The sequence below is a fragment of the Anolis sagrei genome, chromosome X, assembly GCF_037176765.1.
Source record: "Anolis sagrei isolate rAnoSag1 chromosome X, rAnoSag1.mat, whole genome shotgun sequence".
NCBI lineage: Eukaryota > Metazoa > Chordata > Lepidosauria > Squamata > Dactyloidae > Anolis > Anolis sagrei.
Genome location: NC_090034.1, coordinates 107,119,363 through 107,138,000, shown reverse-complemented (window position 1 = coordinate 107,138,000; position 18,638 = coordinate 107,119,363). Strand labels below are relative to the sequence as shown.

Sequence of the window (18,638 nt, the reverse complement as noted above, 5' to 3'; positions counted from 1 at the left end):
TCCTTAAGCCGCTCCTCATAGGGCTTGTTCTCCAGACCCTTGATCATTTAAGTCGCCCTTTTATGGACACATTCCAGCTTGTCAATATCTCCAGCCTTCTCTTCTGCAGGCTAAACATGCCCAGCTCTTTCAGCCGCTCCTCATAGGGCTTGTTCTCCAGACCCTTGATCATTTAAGTCGCCCTTTTATGGACACATTCCAGCTTGTCAATATCTCCAGCCTTCTCTTCTGCAGGCTAAACATGACCAGCTCCTTAAGCCGCTCCTCATAGGGCTTGTTCTCCAGACCCTTGATCATTTAAGTCGCCCTTTTATGGACACATTCCAGCTTGTCAATATCTCCAGCCTTCTCTTCTGCAGGCTAAACATGCCCAGCTCTTTCAGCCGCTCCTCATAGGGCTTGTTCTCCAGACCCTTGATCATTTAAGTCGCCCTTTTATGGACACATTCCAGCTTGTCAATATCTCCAGCCTTCTCTTCTGCAGGCTAAACATGACCAGCTCCTTAAGCCGCTCCTCATAGGGCTTGTTCTCCAGACCCTTGATCATTTAAGTCGCCCTTTTATGGACACATTCCAGCTTGTCAATATCTCCAGCCTTCTCTTCTGCAGGCTAAACATGACCAGCTCTTTCAGCCGCTCCTCATAGGGCTTATTCTCCAGACCCTTGATCATTTAAGTCGCCCTTTTATGGACACATTCCAGCTTGTCAATATCTCCAGCCTTCTCTTCTGCAGGCTAAATATGACCAGCTCTTTCAGCCGCTCCTCATAGGGCTTGTTCTCCAGACCCTTGATCATTTAAGTCGCCCTTTTATGGACACATTCCAGCTTGTCAATATCTCCAGCCTTCTCTTCTGCAGGCTAAATATGACCAGCTCTTTCAGCCGCTCCTCATAGGGCTTGTTCTCCAGACTCTTGATCATTTTAGTCGCCCTTTTATGGACACATTCCAGCTTGTCTATATCTCCAGCCTTCTCTTCTGCAGGCTAAACATGCCCAGCTCTTTCAGCCGCTCCTCATAGGGCTTGTTCTCCAGACCCTTGATCATTTAAGTCGCCCTTTTATGGACACATTCCAGCTTGTCAATATCTCCAGCCTTCTCTTCTGCAGGCTAAACATGACCAGCTCCTTAAGCCGCTCCTCATAGGGCTTGTTCTCCAGACCCTTGATCATTTAAGTCGCCCTTTTATGGACACATTCCAGCTTGTCAATATCTCCAGCCTTCTCTTCTGCAGGCTAAACATGCCCAGCTCTTTCAGCCGCTCCTCATAGGGCTTGTTCTCCAGACCCTTGATCATTTAAGTCGCCCTTTTATGGACACATTCCAGCTTGTCAATATCTCCAGCCTTCTCTTCTGCAGGCTAAACATGCCCAGCTCTTTCAGCCGCTCCTCATAGGGCTTGTTCTCCAGACCCTTGATCATTTAAGTCGCCCTTTTATGGACACAATCCAGCTTGTCAATATCTCCAGCCTTCTCTTCTGCAGGCTAAACATGACCAGCTCCTTAAACCGCTCCTCATAGGGCTTGTTCTCCAGACCCTTGATCATTTAAGTCGCCCTTTTATGGACACATTCCAGCTTGTCAATATCTCCAGCCTTCTCTTCTGCAGGCTAAACATGCCCAGCTCTTTCAGCCGCTCCTCATAGGGCTTGTTCTCCAGACCCTTGATCATTTAAGTCGCCCTTTTATGGACACATTCCAGCTTGTCAATATCTCCAGCCTTCTCTTCTGCAGGCTAAACATGCCCAGCTCTTTCAGCCGCTCCTCATAGGGCTTGTTCTCCAGACCCTTGATCATTTAAGTCGCCCTTTTATGGACACATTCCAGCTTGTCAATATCTCCAGCCTTCTCTTCTGCAGGCTAAACATGCCCAGCTCTTTCAGCCGCTCCTCATAGGGCTTGTTCTCCAGACCCTTGATCATTTAAGTCGCCCTTTTATGGACACATTCCAGCTTGTCAATATCTCCAGCCTTCTCTTCTGCAGGCTAAACATGCCCAGCTCTTTCAGCCGCTCCTCATAGGGCTTGTTCTCCAGACCCTTGATCATTTAAGTCGCCCTTTTATGGACACATTCCAGCTTGTCAATATCTCCAGCCTTCTCTTCTGCAGGCTAAACATGACCAGCTCCTTAAGCCGCTCCTCATAGGGCTTGTTCTCCAGACCCTTGATCATTTAAGTCGCCCTTTTATGGACACATTCCAGCTTGTCAATATCTCCAGCCTTCTCTTCTGCAGGCTAAATATGACCAGCTCTTTCAGCCGCTCCTCATAGGGCTTGTTCTCCAGACCCTTGATCATTTAAGTCGCCCTTTTATGGACACATTCCAGCTTGTCAACATCTCTCTTCAGTTGTGGTGCCCATCAACACGGATGGAACCGAAGCCATGCTGCTTGAAGCCATTGCCTCAAAACCACAAGGTCCCGTCCAGGCCAAGTTGCAAGATGGGCAAACTCTTTTTGCAAGAGAAATACTTGCGTGCATGCAAAGCCATGCCTCTCCCCAAGACAGGAAACCACCGTCAAGGTAATTCCAGTAAGCGTGACACGTAGTGCAAGCCTTGGCTGTTTTGCAACTACCTCTCAAGCTGTTTGTTGCAAGGCTTTCTTCCCACGAATGCAATAAAGGCAGGAAGGCAGGGAGGGAGGGAGGTGGGCGGAAGGAGAAGAAGATACAGATGCAGCCTGATAGCATTGCACCAGCTGCGCCCGTACCTTTGGAAGCCTGACTTGGCCACAGTGGTCCATGCTCTGGTTACATCCCCGAATAGACGACTGCAACGCGCTCTACATGGGGTTGCCTTTGAAGACTGTTCGGAAACTTCAATTAGTCCAAACGGTGACAGTCAGGTTACTTACTGGAGCGACACACTGGGAGCACCCTTAGTGAAACTTCAACTCCCAAGATTCATTCCGCAGTGTATCACTGGTTCTCAACCTGTGGGTCCCCACATGTTTTGGCCTTCAACTCCCAGAATTCCTAACAGCTAGTAAACTAGCTAGGATTTCTGGGAGTTGTAGGTTAAAACACCTGGGGACCCACAGGTTGAGAACCACTGATGCACCCTTAGTGAAACTACAATTCCCAAGATTCATCCCACAGTATAGATGCACCCTTAGTGAAACTAGAACTCCCAATATTCATTTCACCAGATGCACCCTTTGTGAAATTACAACTTCCTATATTCATTTTGCAGTGTAGATGCACCCTTAGTGAAACTGCAACTCCCAAGATTCATCCCACAGTATAGATACTCCCTTAGTGAAGCTACAACTCCCAATATTCATTTCACTAGATGCACCCTTTGTGAAATTACAACTTCCAATATTAATTCTGCAGTGTAGATGCACCCTTAGTTAGACTACAACTCCCAATATTCATTTCACTAGATGCACCCTTTGTGAAATTACAACTTCCAATATTCATTCTGCAGTGTAGATGCGCCCTTAGTGAAACGACAACTCCCAATATTCATTTCACTAGATGCATCCTTTGTGAAATTACAACTTCCAATATTAATTCTGCAGTGTAGATGCACTCTTAGTGAAATTACAACTTCCAATATTCATTCTGCAGTGTATATGCACCCTTAGAGAAACTACAACTCCCAATATTCATCCCACAGTATAGATACACCCCTATTGAAGCTACAACTCCTAGAGAAACTACACCTCCCAATATTCATTCCACAGTATAGATGCACCCCTATTGAAACTTCAACTCCCAAGATTAATTCCACAGTATAGATGCACCCTTAGTGAAACTACAACTCCTTAGATTCATTCCATGGTATAGATGCACCCTTAGTGCAACTACACCTCCCAATATTCATTTCACTAGATGCACCCTTAGTGAAATTACAACTTCCAATATTCATCCCACAGTATAGATACACCCCTATTGAAACTACAACTCCTGCTGAAACTACACCTCCCAATATTCATTCTACAGTATAGATGCACCCTTACTGAAACTACAACTCCTTAGATTCATTCCACAGTATAGATACACCCCTATTGAAACTACAACTCCTTAGATTCATTCCACAGTATAGATGCACCCTTAGTTAGACTACAACTCCCAAGATTCATTCCACAGTATAGGTACACCCCCATTGAAACTACAACTGCTTGGATTCATTCCACAGTATAGATGCACCCCTATTGAAACTGCAACTCCCAATATTCATTTCCACAGTATATATGCACACCCAGTGGAACTACAGATCCCAAGATTCGTTCCATAGTATGGATGCACTCTTAGTGGAACTACAAATCCTAATATTCATTCTGCAGTATATATGCACTCCTAGTGGAACTACAGATCCCAAGATTCATTCTACAGTGTAGATGCACCCTTAGTGAGACTACAGCTCCCAGGAACCCATAGTATTGAGCGAAGGCAGTTAAAGTGGTGCCAACCTGCATTAATTCTACAGTGTAGATGCACCCTTGGTTTTCTTATTCCCATCCATATTCAGTAGTACAACTCTTGCCAAAACAGATTTAATATCCTCTCTCCACATTTTTTGGGACCAGAAGTATTTGGGATGTTGAATTTTGGAATACAAATTTTGACATATACGGACAAAATAAGACATTTTTGGAGATGAGACTCACATTGTATCATGACATCCATTAATGACTCATATTTCCTTTATACACAGAACCGGAAGGCCGTTTAATGTACAATATTTGTAATATTATGAATCTCTAGGTACAACTCTGTGGTCAACTTCTGTGCAACTTCTCTTCCCGGAGCAAAACCACATCAATTTCTTTCAAGTCTATAATTCTCTGATAAGTATATCATAGAACACAGTGTGTCCATGTCTATCATATCTATGGCCGGATGGCCACCTGTCAGGAGGGATCGGATGGTGTCTTCTTGCATGACAGAACTGGGGTTGGACTGGATGGCCCTCGGGGGTCCCTTTTAACTCTAGTATGCTATGGAAGATTTTAAGCAGAAGCTGGGTAGACATCTGTCGGGAGTGCATAATGAGTACCTTAAAAACAAAAGAACCAATGAACGAAATCACACCAAAATTGGCAACAAAACATCTCAAAACCCAAGGAGTGACCATCACTCATTTTTTTTTTGTCATTTGGGAGTTGTAATTGCTGGGATTTATAGTTCACCTATAATCAAAGAGCATTCTGAACTCCACCAACTATGGAATTGAACCAAACGTGGCACGCAGGACTCCCCTGACCAACAGAAAACACTAGAAGGGTTTGGTGGGCACTGACCTTGGTTTCTGGAGTTGTAGTTCACCTACATCTAGAGAGCACTGTGGACTCAAACAATGATGGATCTGGACCAAACTTGGCACGAATACTCAATATGCCCAAACATAAACACAGATGGAGTTTGGGGGAAATAGCCCTTGACATTTGGGAGTTGTAGTTTCTGGGATTTATAGGTAAGGTAAAGGTAGTCCCCTGACATTAAGTCCAGTCATGTCTGACTCTGGGGTGTGGTGCTCATCTCCATTTCTAAGCCAAAGAGCCAGCGTTGTCCGTAGACACCTCCAAGGTCATGTGGCTGGCATGACTGCATGGAGCGCCATTACCTTCCTGCTGGAGCGGTACCTATTGATCTACTCACATTTGCATGTTTTCGAACTGCTAGGTTGGCAGAAGCTAGGGCTGACAGCGGAAGCTCACGCCGCTCCCCGGAATCGAACCTGCGACCTTTCGATCAACAAGCTCAGCCGCTCAGTGCTTTAACCCACTGCGCCACCGGGGGGATTTATAGTTCACCTATAATCAAGAAGCATTCCGAACCCCACCAATGTCAGAATTGGGGAAAACTTCACACACAGAACCTTCATGACAAACAGAAAATGCTCTTTTCTGGTGGCCTTTGGTGACCCTTCTGACACCCCCTCGCAACCCCCCCCCCCAGTGTTCCCAAACCCCAGGATGAGAAATGCTGCCTTAAGGCCATCCAATACAACTCCCTTCACCAGAGTAAGAAAACATAAAGCCCTCCTGACAAAGTGCCATCCAGCCATAGATATAGATAAATATACAGGGTTAGTCAAAATGAATAGGCCAATTCGGGTACAATTAATTTTCTTATTGGCCTATTCATTTTGACTAACCCTGTATATGATTCACACGCACACACATGTTTATGACAGATACAGTACCATAGATTTAAAAGGGACCCCTAAAGAAGGACAATGGTATGTTGCGTGTTCCAGAGTAGGCAAACCAGACAAAAATGCTCTGTTCGTTTTCTTTGGTGACCCTTCTGACACCCCCTTGGTGACCCCCCCCCCCCCCCGGGTCTTGACTTCCCAGGCTGAGAAATGCTGCCTTAAGGCCATCTGGTCCAACTCCCTTCCCCAGGGCAAGAAAACATAATCAAAACCCTCCTGACAAAGGGCCATCCAGCCATTCTCTCGCTCTCTCACACACACATATATATTAGGCTTGGTTGATCCAGTTCGTTAATTTCTTATCTCGTTATTAATTCATAGAATCATAGAATCATAGAATCCAAGAGTTGGAAGAGACCTCCTGGGCCATCCAGTCCAACCCCATTCTGCCAAGAAGCAGGAATATTGCATTCAAATCACCCCTGACAGATGGCCATCCAGCCTCTGCTTAAAAGCTTCCAAAGAAGGAGCCTCCACCACACTCCGGGGCAGAGAGTTCCACTGCTGAACGGCTCTCACAGTCAGGAAGTTCTTCCTCATGTTCAGATGGAATCTCCTCTCTTGTAGTTTGAAGCCATTGTTCCATTGCGTCCTAGTCTCCAGGGAAGCAGAAAACAAGCTCGCTCCCTCCTCCTCCCTGTGGCTTCCTCTCACATATTTATACATGGCTATCATGTCTCCTCTCAGCCTTCTCTTCTTCAGGCTAAACATGCCCAGTTCCCTAAGCCGCTCCTCATAGGGCTTGTTCTCCAGACCCTTGATCATTTTAGTCGCCCTCCTCTGGATACATTCCAGCTTGTCAATATCTCTCTTGAATTGTGGTGCCCAGAATTGGACACAATATTCCAGATGTGGTCTAACCAAAGCAGAATAGAGGGGTAGCATTACTTTAAAATTCGTTAAATAATTACCTTTAGAAGTGATATCGATGCGTTTTGGCAACCCGGAAGTATTTTTGCCAAACTGGCTTCAAACTGGCTCCCCTCCTTCCTTCACAACCGTGGACAGCGAGTAGAGAGGGGAGGCCTGGTCTCTGAGAGGTCCCCCCCCTCTCTCTCTCTTGTGGGGTTCCTCCTCAGGGGGCCATCCTCTCCCCTCTCTTGTTTAACATCTCTATGCGACCACTTGCTCAGCTGGTTTGAGGTTTTGGGCTGGAGTGTGACCAGTACGCCGATGACACTCAGCTGGTGCTGAAGATGGAAGGCCGGCCGGACTCTCTACCCGATTGTTTCCATCCGTGCCTCATTGAGGCCGTGACTGGGTGGCTGCGTGCCAGCAGGTTGAGGGTGAATCCAGCAAAGACAGAGATCCGATGGCTGGGTCAACCGGGCAGTGGGGACGTCCATCTGCCCACCCTGGATGGCGAGGCGCTACGCCCGTCCTCGTTGGTCAAGAGTCTGGGAGTCCTTTTGGACCCGCTGCGGACGATGGAGGCCCAGGTCTCTCTCCGCCGTGAGCAGAACCGCCTTCTTTCACCTGCGGCAGGCTAGACGGCTGGCCCCCTCCCTGTCCAGGGACGACCTGGCTACGGTGATCCAGGCTACGGTCATCTCAAGACTGGACTACTGCAACGTCCTCTACATTGGCCTTCCTCTGTTGGTGATCCGGAAGCTCAAGCTGGTACAAAATGCAGCTGCTCGGCTTCTTGCGGGAATTCCGATGAGATGCCACATCACCCCAATCTTACTACTTGCCAATTGAGCACCGGATCACTTTCAAAGGGATGGGACTCACCTTGAAGGCCTTGCATGGTCTGGGGCCGATGGACTTGAGGGACCGCCTCACCCCCTCCCAACCCCAGAGATCCCTCCGTTCTGAGGACCAAGATCTATTGGAAATTCCCAGTGTCAAGACCTTGCGCCTAACAGCAACCAGGCGCAGAGCCTTCACAGCAGTGGCACCATCACTCTGGAATACTCTGCCACCTGAAGTCCGTGCCCTGCGGGACTTACCAGCTTTCCGCAGGGCATGTCAGACATACCTGTTTCGACAGACCTTTGATCTTTGATAGTGTTGTTTTTAAATTGTTTTAAACTGCTTTTAAATTGTGTTAGATTTTAGCCATTCTTGTAAGCCGCTCTGAGCCCCAGGGGAGTGGCCGCATAGAAGTTTAAATAATAATAAATAAATAAATAAAATATCGAAGCCGCGTCCGCCATCTTCCTTACGACTTCCGCCAGTGAATCGTAAATGCTGGGGGTGTGGCTGTTCTTACCCACGCCCACCTCCTTCCTCTTTGCATCGGCGGCTTTGCGAGGTGGGTGTGGCTACTTCCCTGGCAACAAGCGGCGATGCGGAAGAGCCGGTCGTAGCCACGCCCACCTCGCAAAGCCGCCGATGCAAAGAGGAAGGAGGTGGGCGTGGCCAAGCACAGCCTTCCTTGGAGGCCTCGCCCCCAGCAACCTCCGAGGAGCGCTGTGCTTGGCCCCGCCCACCTCTCCCTTGGACAGCTTGCCAGGGAAGAGAACGAAAGGTGAGAGATTTAAAAAGTGTTAGTTTTAAAATCTCCAAGGAGCGCTGTGCTTGGTCGCTGGGGGCGAGGCCTCCAAGGAGGACTGTGCTTGGCTACATCCACCTCCCCCTTCTGCATGGAAGTTCGCCGCAAGGGAAGGAAGGGAAACTGCGAGATTTTAAGGATTCTGGAGGGAGGGAAGGGCACCTTCCATTAACGAAACAAAGGAAGCGATTCGTATTTCCTGGTATTTTCGATCTTTTTTTAAAGAAAATTTTGGAAATAATTTAAAAATCGAACCTCCAGCGCCCCCTACATACGAAACGAGTTTAGAACCTTTTTTTTCTTGATCAACCAAGCCATATACATATATATATTAGGCCTGGGTAACAACGGAAAAATTTGTTTCTAAAATCGATTCGTTTTTTGGGGGGTTTTGCGTTTTGTTATTTAAAATAATTACAAAATTTTCCTTTTAAAAAGTTCGATATTTACGAAATTTCATAAATGTGAAAAAATTACAAAACAATAACGAATCGATTTCCGAAACAATAACGAATCGATTCGTTAATGGCGGACGCGACCGCGCAATACGCTAAAAAACCTCCAAACGGGACAGGGGGAACTTCTGAAGCTTAATTAAACCAAAAACAACTATAAAAACCCTTAGAAAACCAAAAACAACTATAAAACTTGCCCCAGACATGCGGAAATAATAACGAAACGACCTCAAAACAATAACGAAACGAATACAATAACAAAATACAAAACATTTACAAAACGATTTAAAAATTCATTTTTTTAAAAAATTGCTCCAGGCTGGTTCGTTATCGTTTTGTAATTGAAAAAGTAACGAATTTTTTAACGAATTACGAATTAACGAAACGAAACCGCCCAGCCCTAATATATATATATATATATATATATATATATATATATATATATATGACAGATGCAGTATCAAAGATTTGAAAGGGACCCCCTCAAGAAGGACAGTGATATGTCGCATGTTCCAGAGTAGGCAAACCAGACACTCTCCACATCAACACTGGCAAAGAAACAACAAGAAATACCGTTTACCCACAAGTATCAAGACATGACATAGATTAGAAACCAACACTTTCTCATTACTTTATTTTCCAGATCACCAGACTGGGCCACAGCAACGCCTGGCAGGGGACCGCTAGTATCTTATATATTGTGACTACTACATTTAGCATTTACTTTTACTTTGTCATTCTGTAGATGCCTGTGCCGTCCAAATATTAATTTCACATTTTGGAAAATATAACTGTGGGTTAGATTCCCTCTTTCTCTTTCCTTCCCATGTCAGATGATACGCCGCAGGGTAAACTAACGGTGACAGTTTGATGATGTTACTTGGAAACCGCTCTGAGTCCCCTCAGGGAGATAGAGTGGTATATACATAAAGTTTTGTTGTTGTTGTTTCTATCTAGTCATAAAACATAGCGTATCTGTTTATTTATCATATCTATGGCTGGATGGCCATCTATCAGGAGAGATCAGATGGTACCTTCTTTCCAGGCAAAAGGAGGTTGGACTGGATAGCATTTGAGCTCTCTCCCAACTCTAAGAGCCTATGATTCAATCTCTGTAGGTTTCTCAGCAGAAGCTAAATGGCCATCTGTTGGGAGGTATCAGATGGTGCCTTCCTACCTGGCAGAAGGAGGTTGGACTGGATAGTGTTTGGGAATACTTCCACCTCTAGGAACCTATGATTCTATCTCTGTAGGTTTCTAAGCAGAGGCCAGATGGCCATCTGTTGGGAGGGATCAGATGGTGCCTTCCTGCCTGGCAGAAGGAGGTTGGACTGGATAGTGTTTGGGAATACTTCCACCTCTAGGAACCTATGATTCTATCTCTGTATGTTTCTAAGCAGAGGCTGGATGGCCATCTGTTGGGAGGGATCAGAGGGTGCCTTCCTGCCTGGCAGAAGGAGGTTGGAGTGGATTATGTTTGGGATCTCTTCCAACTCTAGGATCCTATGATTCTATCTCTGTAGGTTTCTCAGCAGAGACTGGATGGCCATCAGTTGGGAGGGATCGGATGATGTCTTCTTGCATGGAGGAAAGGAGACTCTTCCAGTTTTAGGATCCTATTATTCCATCTCTGTAGGTTTCTCAGTAGAGGCTGAATGGCCATCTGTTGGGAGGGATTGGATGGTGCCTTCCTGCCTGGCAGAAGGTGGTTGGAGTGGATGGTGTTTGGGATCTCTTCCAACTCTAGGATCCTATCATTCTACCTCTGTAAGTTTCTAAGCAGAGGCTGGATGGACATCTGTTGGGACTGATCAGATGGTGCCTTCCTGCTTGGCAGAAGGAGGTTGGAGTGGATGTTTTTTCCAACTCTAGGATCCTATGATTCCATCTTGGTAGGTTTCCCAGCAGAGGCTGGATGACCATCTGTTGGGAGCGATCAGATGGTGCCTTCCTGCTTGGCAGAAGGAGGTTGGAGTGGATGTTTTTTCCAACTCTAGGATCCTATGATTCCATCTTGGTAGGTTTCTCAGCTGAGGCTGGATGGCCATCTGTTGGGAGGGATCGGATGATGTCTTCTTGCATGGAAGAAGGGAGACTCTTCCAACTCTAGGATCCTATGAGTCTATGCTTTGGAATTGCATGCACTGAATGAAGTGTGATGCTCTCACATCATGATGGAATAGTCTGCCATTTGGGCCACGCTCAACTCAGTCTCCCGGACGCTGGCCACCGGACTCGGGGCTCTTCCTTGTCTCCACCGACATTGCCGCCAATCCCGGAACAACCCGGAGAGCTCCTTCCGGAACTTGGCCCCCACGAAAGCGTAAACCAAGGGGTTGAGGCAGGAGTGGACAAGGCCCAGGCTCTCGGTGAAGAGCAGCCCAAAGTCCAGAATCTTCTCCTTGTCACAGTCGCGGCTCAAGTGTCCCAAGCGCAGGAGGCTGTCCGCTAAGACGAAGCTGTGGAAGGGACCCCAGCAAAGGACGAAGAGGAGGAGGATCACGGACAGAAGCCGCAACGCCGTCACGCGGAAGAAGAGCTGCCGGAGCTTGACCGCCATTTGGACGTAGCAGTAGGCCATGGCTACGAGCGGGAAGAGGAAGCCCAGCAGAAAGGAGACCAAGCGGAGGGTCAAGCGCCACGTGTTGGCGTCCTGGACATCGAACCCCAAATGGCACACGACGGCCTTGGCTCGCGAGACGTACGACACGGTTCGGAAATGGAGCTCCACCACGGAGAGGCCGATGGAGACGGCCCACAACAAGGTGGAGACCAGGAAGGCGCCGTGGAGCGTCCACCGCGGCTGGAGGGAGTGGACAATGGCCAGGTAGCGTTCGATGGTGATGCAAGCCAAGAGGAAGGCGGTGCTGTAGCTGTTCATGGCGGAGAGGGCCCCGACCAGCTTGCAAAAGGGTTCCCCGAAGGCCCACGACTGGGAGAACTGTGTGGCACGGAAAGGAAGAGCCAGAACCAGGAGGAGGTCGGCGACGGCCAACTGGAAGAGGAAGCGGTCAGCTAGGAGCCACGGGCAGCGGCGAGCGGAGAGGACGACCAGGACCAAGCCGTTGCCCACCAAGCCCAGGAGGAAAGCCACCGAGAAGACGGCCGGGCCAAAGGTGCGGGCGAAGGAGCCCACCTCGCTCTGGGTGCAAGGGAAAGCCCGGGGATCGATGTCCGGCAGGTCCGAAGGGAACTAGGAAAGAGAAAGCAGAAATGGGTCAATGGGAGATGGAATTCAGACCGCAATAAAAGGGAGGGAACTGCCTGGTGAGCGTTGCACCAACCAAAGTTCCAGATTGAAGACTTACCAGGAAGTGTATTGTCGAAGGCTTTCATGGCTGGAATCACTCAGGTCTTGTGGGTTTTTTCGGGCTATATGGCCATGTTCTAGAGCAGTGGTTCTCAACCTTCTTAATGCTGTGACCCTTTAATGCAGTTCCTCATGTTGTGGTGACCCCCCAACCACATAATTTTTGTTGTGACTTCATAACTGTAATTTTGCTAATGGTATGAATCATAATGTAAATATCTAATATGTAGGATTTATTTTCATTCACTGGACCAAATTTGGCTCAAATACCCAATATGCCCAAATTTGAATACTGGTGGGGTTGTGTGGGGATTGATTTTGTCATTTGGGAATTGTAGTTGCTGGGATTTATAGTTCATTTAAATTCAAAGAGCATTCTGTGTACTCCACCAACAATGCAATTGAACCGGACTTGGCACATATAACTCTCATGACCAACAGAAAATATTGGGTTTGGTGGGCATTGACCTGGAGTTTGGGAGCTGCAGTTCACCTACATCTAGAGAGCACTGTTAACCCAAACAATGATGTATATGGACCAAACTTGGCATGAATACTCCATATGCCCAAATGTGAACACTGGTGGAGTTTGGGGAAAACAGACCTTGACGTTTGGGAGTTGTAGTTGCTGGAATTTATAGTTCACCTGTAATCAAAGAGCATTCTGAAGCTCACCAGTGATACAATTCTCCCAAACTTCCCACACAGAACCCCCATGACAAAAGAATATACTGTGTTTTCTGATGGTCTTTGGTGACCCCCTGACACCCCCTCACGACCCCCCAAGGGGTCCTGACCCCCAGGTTGAGAAACACTGTTCTAGAGGCATTTCTCCTGACGTTTCGCCTGCATCTTTGGCAAGCATCCTCAGAGGTGAGGTCTGTTGGAACTGGGAAAAAAGGGGTTTATATATCTGTGGAATAATGACCAGGGTGAGACAAAGGGCTTTGGTAAGTTGGGCTAGGTGTGAATCTTTCAACTGACCACCTTGATTAGCATACAATGGGCTGACTGTGCCTGGAGCAAACTCTTCTTGAAAGGAGATTAGATGTCCCTGCCTGTTTTTCTCTCTGCTGTTTTTGCTGTTGCAATTTTAGAATTTTTTAATACTGGTAGCCAGATTTTGTTCATTTTCATGGTCTCTTCCTTTCTGTTGAGATTGTCCACATGCTTGTGGATTTCAGTGGCTTCTCTGTGTAGTCTGACATGGTGGTTGTGAGAGTGGTCCAGCATTTCTGTGTTCTCAAATAATATGCTGTGTCCAGGTTGGTTCATCAGGTGCTCTGCTTTGGCTGATTTCTCTGGTTGGAGTAGTCTGCAGTGCCTTTCATGTTCCTGGATTCGTGTTTGGGCAATGCTGCTGCGTTTGGTGGTCCCTATCTATGTAGACTTGTCCACAGCTGCATGGTATACGGTAGACTCCTGCAGAGGTGAGAGGATCCCTCTTGTCCTTTGCTGAACGGAGCATTTGTTGGAAAAGTATTCCTGCCAGACATCAAGGGAACCACTGACCGCATAGGGAAGCTGATGAGGAAACACAACATACAAACAATCTACAAACCCACCAAGAAAATCCAACAAATGCTACGTTCAGCAAAGGACAAGAGGGACCCTCTCACCTCTGCAGGAGTCTCTACCGTATCCCATGCAGCTGTGGATAAGTCTCCATAGGGACCACCAAACGCAGCAGCATTGCCCAAACACGAATCATGGAACATGAAAGGCACTGCAGACTACTCCAACCAGAGAAGTCAGCCATAGCAGAGCACCTGATGAACCAACCTGGGCACAGCATTTTATTTGAGAACACAGGAATGCTGGACCACTCTCACAACCACCACGTCAGACTACACAGAGAAGCCATTGAAATCCACAAGCAGGAGGACAATTTCAACAGAAAGGAAGAGACCATGAAAATGAACAAAATCTGGCTACCAGTATTAAAAATTCTAAAATTGCAACAGCAAAACAGCAGAGAGAAAAACAGGCAGGGACATCTAATCACCTTTCAAGAAGAGTTTTCTCCAGGCACAGTCAGCCCATTATATGCTAATCAAGGTGGTCAGTGGAAAGATTCACACCTAGTCCAACTGACAAAAGTCCTTTGTCTCACCCTGATCATTCCACAGATATATAAACCCCTTTTTCCCAGTTCCAACAGACCTCACTACCTCTGAGGATGCTTGCCATAGATGCAGGCGAAACGTCAGGAGAGAATGCCTCTAGACCATGGCCATATAGCCCGAAAAAACCCACAAGAACTGAGTTACCAGGAAGTGTTCTGTGTTCTCATAAAATATTCTGTGTCCAAGCAGAGTACTTGATGAACCAACCTGGCCACAGCTAATCAATGCTATGCAAGCCTGCAATTGCAACATTTGCACTTGCTTCAAACAGACAAGGGTTCTTTCTCCCACCCTGGACATTATTCCACAGTGTATACATACACTCCACTTGCCTCATTTCCAACAGAACTTCTGAAGATGCCAGCCACAGATGCAGGAGAAACATCAGGAGAGAATGCTCCTGGAACGTGGCTATGTTGTTGTTGTTCATTTGTTCAGTCGCTTCTAACTCTTTGTGACCTCATGGACCATCCCACGCTAGAGCGCCCTGTCAGCCATCACCTCCCCCAGCTCCTTCAGAGTCAAGCCAGTCACTTCAAGGATGCCATCCATCCATCTTGCCCTTGGTCGGTCCCTCTTCCTTTTCCCCCAGCATCATTCCCTTCTCCAGGCTTTGCTGTCTCCTCATGATGTGGCCAAAGGACTCCAACTTTGTCTCTAGTCTCCTTCCCTCCAGTGAGCAGTCGGGCTTTCTTTCCTGGCGGATGGACTGGTTGGATCTTCTCGCAGTCCAAGGCACTCTCAGCACTTTCCTCCAACACCACAGCTCAAAAGCATCTCTCTTCCTTGTCTCAGCCTTCCCGAAGGTCCAGCTCTCACATCCGTAGGTGACTACAGGGAAGACCATGGCTTGGACTAGGCAATGGATCTTGGTTGCCAGTCTGATGTCTCTACTCTTGACTATTTTATCGAGATTGGACATTGCTCTCCTCCCAAGAAGGAAGCGTCTCCTGATTTCCTGGCCACAGTCTGTGTCTGCACTCATCTTTGTGCCTAGAAATACAAAGTCTGTCACGGCCTCCACGGTTTCTCCCTCTATTTCCCAGTTGTCAATCATTCTTGTTGCCATAATCTTTGTTTTTTTGACGTTTAGCTGCAACCCGGCTTTTGCGCTTTCTTCTTTCACCTTGATTAGAAGGCTCCTCAGCTCCTCCTCGCTTTCGGCCATCAGAGTGGTATCATCTGCATATCTAAGGTTGTTAATGTTTCTTCCAGCAATTTTCACCCCAGCCTTGCATTCGTCAAGCCCCGCACATCCTCACATGATGTGTTCTGCATACAAGTTAAAAAGGTTGGGTGAGAGGATGCAGCCTTGCCGGATGCCTTTCCCAATCTGGAACCCGTCTCCTGTTCCGTGGTCAGTTCTGACTGTGGCTCCTTGGTCCTTGTACACATTCCTCAGGAGAGAGGGAAGGTGATTTGGTCTGCCCAGACCACCAAGAACTTGCCACCATTTATGATGATCCACACAGTCAAAGGCTTTAGAGTAGTCAATGAAGCAGAAGTAGATGTTTTTCTGAGACTCCCTGCCTTCCTCCATTCTCCAGCATCTGGATATTTGCAATCTGGTCTCTGGTTCCTCGGCCTTTCCTAAACCCAGCTTGTCCATCTGGCAACTCTCTCTCTCCATGTATTGCTGGAGTCTTCCTTGCAGGAACGTGGCTATAGAGCCGTAAAAACGGACAGCAACCCAGTTGGGTTGTTGTAGTCTTTCGGGAACCCAGTTCTCTAACCATTGATCCGTCCTCCAGTTTGATTCTTTGGCCAACTATCCAGCAGAAGGATGACATAGCACAGCCTGGAGGACCAATGGAGATGCCTGGAGAGGACTGTAGAGGCAGAGACCTAAGATTAAAATGCATTTAAATGATATCGGCAAGCTGGAATGTGTCCAGAGGAGGGCGACTCAAATGATCAAGAGTCTGGAGAACAAGCCCTATGAGGAGCGGCTTAAGGAGCTGGGCATGTTTAGCATAAAGAAGAGAAGGCTGAGAGGAGACATGATGAGGGCCATGTATAAATATGTGAGAGGAAGCCACAGGGAGGAGGAGGGAGCAAGCTTGTTTTCTGCTTCCTTGGAGACTAGGACGCAGAACAATGGCTTCAAACTACAAGAGAGGAGAACATGAGGAAGAACTTCCTGACTGTGAGAGCTGTTCAGCAGTGGAACTCTCTGCCCCGGAGTGTGGTGGAGGCTCCTTCTTTGGAAGCTTTGAAACAGAGGCTGGATGGCCATCTGTCAGGGGTGATTTGAATGCAATATTCCTGCTTCTTGGCAGAATGGGGTTGGACTGGATGGCCCAGGAGGTCTCTTCCAACTCTAGGATTCTATGATTCTATGATATTTGCCAGAAAGCAGGCAGGACAAAGGAAGGACATACCTCATAATCGGTGTAATCCAGGCCCCAGGAAAAGGTAGTCATCTTTGCCCCCGAACCATTCCAGGTTATGGGGGAACGTCCGCTTTCGGCCACTTTCCCCTTTTGTCCGCAAATGAGGAAACGGAACGAGGCGCTCGTTCTGAATCAGATCCCAAAACCTTGCCTATGATGGACGGAAATAGAAAGGAAACGAAAGGGGAAACCGCTGCTTTGTGAAATAGTCCCAAATGGGGAAGTGAATTTTTCTTAATGTTAGACAGCCAAAGCCTTGCTATTATTCGACAGGTGAAGTCCCATTGATGTGGGTGCATCTACACTGTAGAATTATTGCCGTTTGGCCCCATTTGAGCCGTCATGGCTCAAATGCCACAGGGTCCTGGGAGTTGTAGTTTGGGCTCCTTTGGAAGAGAGGGCCCTTGCTAAAACTGAAGTCGAACATGACCCCCCCCCCCCCCCAAATAGAATCATAGAATCCTAGAATCAAAGAGTTGGAAGAGACCTCATGGGCCATCCAGTCCAACCCCATTCTGCCAAGAAGCAGGAATATTGCATTCAAATCACCCCTGACAGATGGCCATCCAGCCTCTGTTTAAAAGCTTCCAAAGAAGAGCCTCCACCACACTCCGGGGCAGAGAGTTCCATTGCTGAACGGCTCTCACAGTCAGGAAGTTCTACCTCATGTTCAGATGGAATCTCCTCTCTTGTAGTTTGAAGCCATTGTTCCTTTGCGTCCTAGTCTCCAGGGAAGCAGAGAACAAGCTTGCTCCCTCCTCCCTGTGGCTTCCTCTCACATATTTATACATGGCTATCATATCCCCTCTCAGCCTTCTCTTCTTCAGGCTAAACATGCCCAGCTCCTTAAGCCACTCCTCATAGGGCTTGTTCTCCAGACCCTGGATCAATATTTATACATGGCTCTCATCATGTCTCCTCTCAGCCTTCTCTTCTTCAGGCTAAACATGCCCAGCTCCTTAAGCCGCTCCTCATAGGGCTTGTTCTCCAGACCTTTTATCATTTTAGTCGCCCTCCTCTGGACACATTCCAGCTTAAAGTCAATATCTCTCTTGAATTGTGGTGCCCAGAATTGGACACAATATTCCAGGTGTGGTCTAACCAAAGCAGAATAGAGGGGTAGCATGACTTCCTTAGATCTAGACACTAGGCTCCTCTTGATGCAGGCCAAAATCCCATTGGCTTTTTTTGCCACCACATCACATTGTTGGCTCATGTTTAACTTGTTGTCCACAAGGACTCCAAGATCTTTCTCACACGTACTGCTCTCGAGCCAGGCATCCCCCATTCTGTCTCTTTGCATTTCATTTTTCCTGCCAAAGTGGAGTCTCTTGCATTTGTCCCTGTTGAACTTCATTGTGTTAGTTTTGGCCCATCATCTCTCTAATCTGTCAAGATGGTTTTGAATCCTGCTCCTGTCCTCTGGAGTCTTGGCTCTCCCTCCCAATTTGGTGTCGTCTGCAAACTTGATGATCCTGCCTTCTAGCCCTTCATCTAAGTCATGAATGAAGATCCTGATCAGGACCGGGCCCAGGACGGAACCCTGTGGCACTCCACTTGTCACTTCTTTCCAGGATGAAGAGGAAGCCTTGGGGAGAATCACCCTCTGTGTTCGTCCACTTAACCAATTAGAGATCCACCTCACCGTAGTTTTGCCTCGCCCACATTGGACTAGTTTCCTTGCCAGAAGG

The 18,638-nt window shown here is 47.5% G+C and overlaps 1 protein-coding gene across 1 annotated transcript; it reads right to left on the bottom strand.

Moving 5' to 3' along the window:
• Positions 1 to 11,282: 11,282 nt before the first annotated feature.
• Positions 11,283 to 16,977, bottom strand: LOC132780526 (C-X-C chemokine receptor type 3-2-like). The gene is made up of 2 exons (XM_060784243.2): positions 16,936 to 16,977; positions 11,283 to 12,311 (listed from the first exon to the last, which is right to left on the bottom strand). The coding sequence occupies exons 1-2, from the start codon at positions 16,975 to 16,977 to the stop codon at positions 11,283 to 11,285; spliced, it is 1,071 nt and encodes a 356-aa protein (XP_060640226.2).
• Positions 16,978 to 18,638: the final 1,661 nt, after the last annotated feature.

Bases quoted from the DNA above. Each gene is read 5' to 3' on its own strand.
- LOC132780526 (XM_060784243.2), bottom strand. From the start codon at position 16,977: ATGACTACCTTTTCCTGGGGCCTGGATTACACCGATTATGAG. The intron at 12,312-16,935 runs GTATGTCCTTCC...TCTCTTTCCTAG, and splicing joins TGGATTACACCGATTATGAG to TTCCCTTCGGACCTGCCGGA.